This window comes from Pelophylax lessonae (genome assembly GCF_965119305.1).
Source record: "Pelophylax lessonae genome assembly, chromosome: 3".
Taxonomy (NCBI): domain Eukaryota; kingdom Metazoa; phylum Chordata; class Amphibia; order Anura; family Ranidae; genus Pelophylax; species Pelophylax lessonae.
Window position 1 is genome coordinate 1,818,595 of NC_138770.1, and position 9,409 is coordinate 1,828,003.

Genomic DNA, 9,409 nt, shown 5'->3' on the forward strand with positions numbered 1-9,409 from the left:
GGTCTGTCTGATTCAGCATACAAATATACACACTCAATAAGATGTTCCTGGAGTGATAGATGTATATAGCAGTATAGTGGTAAAGAGTTGAAGAGACAGGTATGAACAGTGACAATAGGTGAACAGCACTTGAGAGAAATGTTCATGAGAGTATAGATGGTAACAGGTAGGATGCAGATAGGTTAGCAATCATGTATGGTAGTAGGTGGTAGGACAGCAGATGACATACAGGAGAGACTAACCCAGTGCAAGGATAGATGTTAGTAGGCTCAAGAGCTAGCAATCTAAACAACAGTGCAGATGATAGTTACAGTCCTTAATATGCAGAGCTAGATAGTGTAAGCTTAGTAGGAAGGTTATGGAGGATTCCCCTGCGGGGTACTTATCACTAATAGCAAGCAGTAGTAGAGAGGTTCAGTATGAGCGAGTGATCCGGTAGCGGGATACAGGGATCAGCAGCGAGGTTCCGACAGCGAGGTACGCTTGTAAGCATATGAGCTTCAAGGCAGGTTGAACGAACATGTGAGTGAGAACGCCGGCGGTTGAAATAGCCGCTCTGCGGCGCTCAGTGATGACAGCATCGGTCTTAAAGGTGTATGCGCACCTACCAGAAGAGAATGGTGGGACGCATACACTGAATTGGAAAGTGGAATAAGGGTACCAGAGGTACCAGAACATTACAATTATGCATAATGCACAATCAGATGTTGTGAAATGCAAAGCAAATGTCCCTGCAATTGAAGATTTCCAATCAGTTTTTATGCAGTTAAGGTGTGAAGAACAAGCACTTTATGTTAAAAATGTAAATAAATAAAGATTCACATGTTTATTAAGAGATTTGTGTCGAATTTCGTGTTTTTTGGGCAAAATTTTACATGTTTGTTTTTTTTTTTTTTTTGGGGGGGACAGGGGGGAAAGGGGGAAAGGAAGAAGGAAAAGGAACGAAATGGGAGTTTTGGGTTCGGTAATAGATTGCCAAAGAATGGCTAAGGTTCCCTAAAGGGAATAAATGTTTTGTAATTATAACCCTGAAAGCTAAAATGTAATGAATATACTGTATATGTAACTGAACTTAAAGAAATAAAGATATAATTTGAAAAAAAAAAGAAAATATCGGCCGATACCCATATGCGATCGGCAAAATATCAGTATCGGCAACGAAAAACCGATATCGGTCGATCACTAATACATACACACAGCACAAGCCTGTGTTCACACTGCAAGACGTTTCTCATGGCTGCAGTTCCTCTGAGCTCCACAAGGTGGTGATCTCACTTCTACCCAGACAGGAAGTCTCTATGGAATACAGACAGGAAGTGATGTCAGGTACAGACAGGAAGTTCCGGGTGAGAGGTGAGTTGGGAGGAAGTAGAGAGGAGACATTGCTGGAAGTTGCAGCAGATGAGGTAATAAGATCTTATTTTCTATTTACACCCAGTAACCCCCCGTCATGTCCATCCTCTTCCTCCATAGTCACTGTGATGTATTTTATCTCCAGCAGATGATGATACACACATATATAGTGTGGAAGCCTAGATTAACCCTTTCAGGGGCAGAACATTTCCCCACTTTCAGGGCCGGAACATTCTCTTCATTTTGGAGATAAATTCTAGTAATATGCAGCGCTAGCTCAAAACAGAGTGTTAAGTGCTGTGATATAAATACGATAATCAGTATGATCAAACATAAAAAAAGTGCTAAGTGCTTATAAATATCTGAGCAGTAACAGATAAATATATAATTAAATATGATAGTGCACAATAAACAAATAAGTGGTTGAAAATAGTCCAAATAAATATTCAGTGCTTGAAAAAGTCCTTATAGTGATCCAATTAAGGTGCCAAGGTGCCAAATAATTAAGGTGCTTGCAGAGTGATATGGTGCCCCTCAAGGTTCCCCACTCACCAGATTGCAGATAATCATAGACCTTCAAAGTTATTGCACATTGCCCGGGATCTTTACAGGACCAGAACTTCTCCTATGTAGCCTTGGAAATTGTTTTGGGTCAGCTTCCGCTGGCTGATGGTGTCCTGGTCTGGAGGTTGATGTGGAGCTCCTCTGATGACTCTTCTATGGTTGGGTGACTTCTGACTCTTCCCAGCACGGTGACCGGACATGAAGGGGGAAATCTCTCCCAACTCTCGGCTTCTCTTCCTCCTGCTCACAAGTGTCCACAATCAGGGGAAAGTTCCCCTTAAAGTGTCATTCCACCTTGTGGGGGGTCCTAGGCCTGCAATGTGCAGACTGTAGACATGAAGCTGATTCTGCTCTGACCTGTGTGAGGATCTTCTCTGTCTCTCCTCCGTGTCCCCGATGGAAGATGGAGGCTTCTTGTCCTGGCTGAGAGGTGAGCCAGGACAAGAAGCCTCCATCTTCCATCGGGGACACGGAGGAGAGACAGAGAAGATCCTCACACAGGTCAGAGCAGAATCAGCTTCATGTCTACAGTCTGCACATTGCAGGCCTAGGACCCCCCACAAGGTGGAATGACACTTTAAGGGGAACTTTCCCCTGATTGTGGACACTTGTGAGCAGGAGGAAGAGAAGCCGAGAGTTGGGAGAGATTTCCCCCTTCATGTCCGGTCACCGTGCTGGGAAGAGTCAGAAGTCACCCAACCATAGAAGAGTCATCAGAGGAGCTCCACATCAACCTCCAGACCAGGACACCATCAGCCAGCGGAAGCTGACCCAAAACAATTTCCAAGGCTACATAGGAGAAGTTCTGGTCCTGTAAAGATCCCGGGCAATGTGCAATAACTTTGAAGGTCTATGATTATCTGCAATCTGGTGAGTGGGGAACCTTGAGGGGCACCATATCACTCTGCAAGCACCTTAATTATTTGGCACCTTGGCACCTTAATTGGATCACTATAAGGACTTTTTCAAGCACTGAATATTTATTTGGACTATTTTCAACCACTTATTTGTTTATTGTGCACTATCATATTTAATTATATATTTATCTGTTACTGCTCAGATATTTATAAGCACTTAGCACTTTTTTTATGTTTGATCATACTGATTATCGTATTTATATCACAGCACTTAACACTCTGTTTTGAGCTAGCGCTGCATAATTTCGTTTTCATCATATTTTCCTAAGACTTTCTTAGTGTCTGCAGCAGCTGCCCATATTGCATTTATTTTTATTTAAATTCTCACGTTGTGTAGCGCGGGTTTAAATTTTGTTTTTTCAAATTCTAGTAATATGTTCCTCTAAAAAAACAGCACTGACAATAAATATACAAGACAATGACCATCCTGACTAGAGATGGGCTCGGGCGTGGTTGAGTTCGCACGTGCCCGATCCCGCCAGGAAGCCGACACTGCACTCCGCTAATCACAGACAGTGAGATATTTCCCGATCCGCAGCTGCACAGATCAGTAAATGTCTCACTGCCTGTGATTAGTGGACTGCAGTGTCGGCTTCCTGGCGGGATCGGGCACGTGCGAACTCAACCACGCCCGAGCCCATCTCTAATCCTGACCATACATGGCCTAAAAAGGGCAATTATTACACAACACAGGCAGCGAATGGGCAATCATTACAATATGCGGCCAACACAATGATGGAGGCCAGGGGTCAGGAGTATGGAGCATAGAGCCCCTTACATTGCTGGTCAGGAGGAAGAAAACATTCCCCAGCCTGCCATGAAGAAGATGTTCCATCATTGGTGTCAGAGGGAGGAAAATACTGAGGGCTCTGAGGGAAGTAGAGGAGCTGAAGGGATGTGAGGGTTTAGTGAAGCTGGAAGACTTTAGGGGCCTCTGAAAGTGTAATGTATCTGAAGGACTCTGTGAGCCTTGAGAGGTTAGTCAGGCTAAAGGGCTCTGAGGGAATAGGGGGCTGGAGGGCTCAGGGGGCTCTGAGGGACAGAGGGGGCTCCATGATTGTCCTCCCACCCCACCTGCACTTATTTTTCAGACCTTACAGAACTGGCAATCTTAACCATCTTATTGTCCCACTGGTCATGTGATTTGTTCTGGAATATTATGTAAGATGAAGAAGGGAATTCATTCATTCGTTGGTGAGCACTTGTTCTTAGAGGAGTTCTGTTTCAGCTGCAAACCAGCTCAGAAACCAAACAAACCCAACAGAGAAAAGGGAAATTCTGATCTGGCAGGATAAGATGGTCCAAGGTCCTCCAAGATTTAACAAATCTGAAACAATCCAGATTAATTGTATTCTCATGGGGAGAGTAGTTCTTAAATGTACAGCAACTCTCCTATTACCACCCTTCACATCCCCAACCTATTATTGTGACCAATACTATCCAAATAATTCTTACTTTCATTTCCCCAAATTATCTATCTACAAGGAGACCTGTATAGATCAAATAATGGCACCAATGAAGATGGAGGAGGACCGGAGTCACATGACTGAGAAGATACTAAACCTCACCCTGGAGATCATCTACCTGCTGACCGGAGAGGTGAGGAGGATTCTGGGAGGTCACATGATACCATTCTTATCTCTAATAATAAAACACAGACCTGTCCGGAGAGATGAGGAGGATTCTGGGAGGTCACATGACATCACTCTTATCTCTATTAATAAAACACAGAGGTGAGGAGGATTCTGGGATTCTAACATGATATTCCTATTGGTTCCTCAATACAGAGATTTCCTCTTCTGAGGTCAGGTGATCATATGACCATCACAGTGCCTCCATGTGACTCCCTAAAACCTGAGAGACACAACATGGAGAAGATTCTAGAAGTCACCAAGAAGATGATGGAGCTGCTGACAGGAGAGGTGAGCGGTGCTGGGAATTCTGGGACATTATCCAGTAACAGACAAGGGATGTGTCTGGATGGTGACTGTATCATTGTGTGTGTCAGGTTCCTATAAGGTGTCAGGATGTCACTGTCTATTTCTCCATGGAGGAGTGGGAGTATTTAGAAGGACACAAGGACCTCTACAAGGATGTCATGATGGAGAATCAGCTGCCCCTCACATCACCGGGTAAGAGGAGACTTTATTGTAAAGGAGAGAGCAGTACGGAGGATCCACCTAGATCCCCCATCATCTGATAAACACATAGAAACAATGTATTCAGTCAGTGTGTGTGTTTCCTACAGATGGATCCAGTAATGGGAACCCACCAGAGAGATGTCCCCGTCCTCTGTATTCCCGGGATTCCACACAGGAAGGTCACACCATCCCTCACCATCATCAGGTAGATGAGGAACAATCACTGATAGTATCATTAGGATCTGTACATTATCTGCATTGTCACCATTGATGTCATTTTTATTATATATTCAGAGTGGAAACCTGAGAGATTCTAAAGCTGAGGATAAAGCAGAAGAAGAAGAGGAGACGTATGTGAGGGATGATCAGCAGTCTATGGAGGAGGATGGAATAACGGGGACATTTATAGAGGAGGACACTCCTACAGAGATCAGCACAGGTGGGTCATTAACACTAAATACATTCCTCCACCCATACTGCTCACTGATTGGTCCAGAGTAGGGCAAGGACTGGGTGATATCAGCCTGTAATCCCCTGGTCACTTTCCTGAGCTGTGTTCCCCGTCCTGTATTCCTGTATTTCTCTCGGATAATCTTCCTTCTCTGTGCTGCAGACACAATGTATGTCTCTAGACTGGATTTATGGAGATTCTGGGGTTCAGCTGGAAGCAAAATGTTCATTTTCACCAGAGGAGTTTCTAGATCTAGGCACCTGGAGTCAGGGTCAGGACAAGGGGTGGGCAGGAGGGGTAGCTGCCCTGGGTACTGTGGTATCATGCGATGGGGGGGGGGGCACCGCAAGGAAATTGAGGGGGAAAGGGACCTGTGTTGGGAGGAGCAGCAGGGGCTAAGAATTTTTAAAGGAAAGTAAGTTTGTGTGTGTGCTAGAAGTGGTGATTCATGGGTGATTTGTGTTGGGAGGGGGTGGGAGAAGGGGATTTGTTTTAGGAGGGTCAATTTTGGGGGGCTTGTACTAGAATAGGTGATATGGTAAAGGGGGGGATTTGTACTAGGGGGCAAATTATTTTCGTTTACATCCTCTGACAGACGCAGCCACTTCATAGTTTCCTCATAAATGGGTAATGGCGCCCTCTGCAGGAGCAGGCTAGGCAGTGAAGGGAGAAAACGCTGCTCCAGAAGTGTGATGGTAGCTTAGAGGTGGAATATCCCATAGAGTGCTAGTCCCAGCCTGCCTCCGTGGAAAACTTGTAAGAAAAGAAACGGCCGCACATCCAGGAATTCCAATTGCCTTTAATTTCCAAAGTGATGACACCAACATAGGGTCACGTAGACGTGTTTCACACATACATCTTGTACTTAATCATTACAATGACCACAACAGCCTATAGACGTCTTAGGGATCGGTTCCAGCAACATGTTTACAGTATAGAGAAGAATCTGTCTACTAATGTGGCCAAACGTTTCAACGGGTGCCACAATGGGGACAAAACAGCTATGCGGGTCCAGGTTATTGAAAAGGTCAGGGTACCAAGGCGGGGGGGGGGGGGGGGGTGATGCATTCCGATCCCTATGTCGGAGGGAAGTATTCTGGATCTTCCATCTGCAGAGTCGCATCCCACTCCGGCTCAACTTCGAATGGGATGTCAGTCATTTTTATGAATGAGCCCCACTGGGAACCCCTCCATACATTGGGATGGATGCCTTCTATATATATATATATATATATATATATATATATATATATATATGTATTGTCCATCTTTATGCATGTTTGATTATGTACTGCATTTGTCCCTCCTCTGCTGTGGATTTTTATATGATCAATGATCCTTTATCGATTATTATGTTTATATTTTTGATATCTCCTGGTACTCTTATGTGGACACATTGGTTAAAAGCGGACACTATGGCGTGTGGGTACCTGTATACATGATTTACAGTGATTTACCACACATTTTTTACAACTTTATTGAAACATGTGTGTCCATACAGGTGTTATAAAGGAGATGTTTTTTTTCATGATGTATACGTGGATGCATTAGTTTATGCATCCTTAACCACTTAAGCCCCAGCCCTATTTCAGACACTTTTTGTTTACAAGTTAAAACCAGTATTTTTTCCTAGAAAACTACTTAGAACCCCCAAACATTATATATATTTATTTTTTATTTTCTTTAAACTTTATTACAGGTTTTTTTAAAAAAAAATAAATCTGATCACTTTTATTGCTGTCACAAGCAATGTAAACATCCCTTGTGACACCAATATGCAGTGACAGGTACACTTTATGGAGGGATCGAGGGTCTAAAAGACCCTCGACCCCTCCACTACCCTTCCATGTATGCAAAACACCGAAAACTGCATTTTTACATACAGCCGTTTTTCAAATCTGCCGCCTTTTGCAGCACAGTAACCCGGAAGTGACGTCATGGATGCCGCCTCCGGGTTACGTCATCGGAGACCCGATCGATGCCGTTTCCGGCATTCATCGGGACTCCACCCAGCCGGCTGACGTGCCGGCTGGGTGCTTGGGGCTCCCGGTGGGACGGGAGCCCCGAGCAAAGCCACGGAAGGCGGCGGGAGGGGGGGGGACGTCCCCTCCCGCCCCCCCGGGTAACGATCGAGCGACTCCCGAGCCGCATCGGTCGCTACCGACGGAAAGCCGACCGTCGGCTTCAAACTTCGGTACCGGGATGATGCCTCTAACTAGAGGCATCATCCCGGTATAACCCCGCAAAGTGTACCGACGTACCGGTACGTTAGAATGCGGTCAGTGGTTAAGGTGGGAATAGTCTATTCCATGGAGGAAATAATGATTTTGTCTTTTGTACATGCATGTGAAATGTATCCATGTGTGTGCAGGTGTGCACCTGCATGCACATATGTGCGTATTCCAAATAGATGTTTTTACATTTACTATAGTTTTTTCTCTTTCTTTTTTATGTTGTATGTATTCACATTTATTTTTTCCAATATTTTCATTGGTGTTTTTATACAATTTTCTATGTGATTGTTGGTCCATGTCTTTGTGTGTATGGGAGAATTCACGATATGCTCGGGAACTTGGACCTTCAGTTTGATTTTGTATTTGAATCTTTATTCAGATGCTCTTTGGGGCTGAAGTTAGGTGATTAATTGGGCTGTGCACAACCGCTGATTATCACCGCCCCGGAACACCTGCAACTATTGGGGAGGTCTATTATTTAAGATCTATAGGCTGTTGTGGTCATTGTAATGATTAAGTACAAAATGTATGTGTGAAACACGTCTACGTGACCCTATGTTGGTGTCTTTGGTGTCATCACTTTGGAAATTAAAGGCAACTGGAATTCCTGGATGTGCGGCCGTTTCTTTTCTTACAAGGCTAGGCAGTGAAACTTAATTAAAAAACTTCAACTAGACACACCCTTAGGGGCTGTCCCTTCAGACATTACCCCAGACACAGAGCTTACTAATCAGTTTCTTGCTGCCTAGCTTAGGAGTAGGACCTAGGTTCCCTGCTGGGACTCCGGTCTCAGTTTTTTATTTTCTTTGAGAAATGTTTATGTTTATTTTTCCTTTACTCACTATCGCTAGCTAGTGTCAGGGGCATCCTCCTGGTGAACTACAAGTGACAGCACTGGATTATCTAGATCCTTATGGTACCCCAGCCTGGCCAACGAGCGTGTGCAGGTTGTGTTCCGGCGCAGGCCTCGCCACAAAGGTGCCCCGACAGAGGGGACGAGCCTGCGAAGAGCACCTTCACCGGGACACATCAACCTGGAACGCCCTGAGTTGCAGCGTACCCCTCTTGGCTGACATCACCCCCATTCAGTGTGGGAGGCGAGCTGTATCGGAGCGGAGCCTGCGTTCCATGGTATGGTGAGTGATGCTACGCCCCCTGTGTCCCTGGGACAGTCATGTGTGGGGAAAATGTGGGCCCTCTTCTGGGGATGTCAGAGCTGCGGTCTCTGTAAGATCTCCCTGGCTGGTCAGCCTAGACCCTGCCTCCCTGCTCCATGTGGGGGCGATCTAGCGGCGTCCTAAGTTTGGGGGGGTGTATGGCTCATACCTTGTCCTGGGGAGTTTCCTGTGGTGGATTCCCACGGTGGCCTGGTTCCCTGGGCTCCTGATTGCTGGCGCTGTTTTTGGCCGCTATTTTGGGTGTGGGCAGCCTGGCTGAAATCAATGTAAGGGCAGCAGCCATTTTGTGCCTTGCTGTGTGTTGGCGCCGTTTTCCGGCGCCATCTTGGATTTGGGCAGGCCGTATTGTGAGGGCCGTAGCCATTTTCCCTGTGTTTCTCCTATACTTTCTATTGGCACCATGTTTGTGTGGCTCAGGGCAGTTTGGCCTCTAGTGATGTTTGGTCACTTCCTCCTGCCATTTTCACTTGCTGCAAGACAAGCATGGAGAGCGGTTACTGAATTTTTCAGGCACAGTAAGGGGGTCTTTTGGGGCATTCCTTCAGACACATTTAGCTTAATCAGTTTAATT

General features: G+C 45.4%; 2 protein-coding genes across 2 annotated transcripts in view; one reads left to right on the forward strand and one right to left on the reverse strand.

The window, feature by feature from the left end:
• LOC309549119 (uncharacterized protein) overlaps window positions 1-9,409 on the reverse strand; it is a 2,919,967-nt gene that overhangs the window by 1,330,572 nt on the left and 1,579,986 nt on the right. The gene's annotated exons all lie outside the window — the stretch shown is intronic.
• Window positions 1-9,409, forward strand: part of LOC309549117 (uncharacterized protein) — a 4,285,597-nt gene that overhangs the window by 1,219,911 nt on the left and 3,056,277 nt on the right. Inside the window, 2 exon segments of the mRNA XM_082249155.1 lie at window positions 4,622-4,756; window positions 4,843-4,966. Of these exon segments, the coding sequence (XP_082105281.1) occupies window positions 4,622-4,756; window positions 4,843-4,966 (259 nt within the window).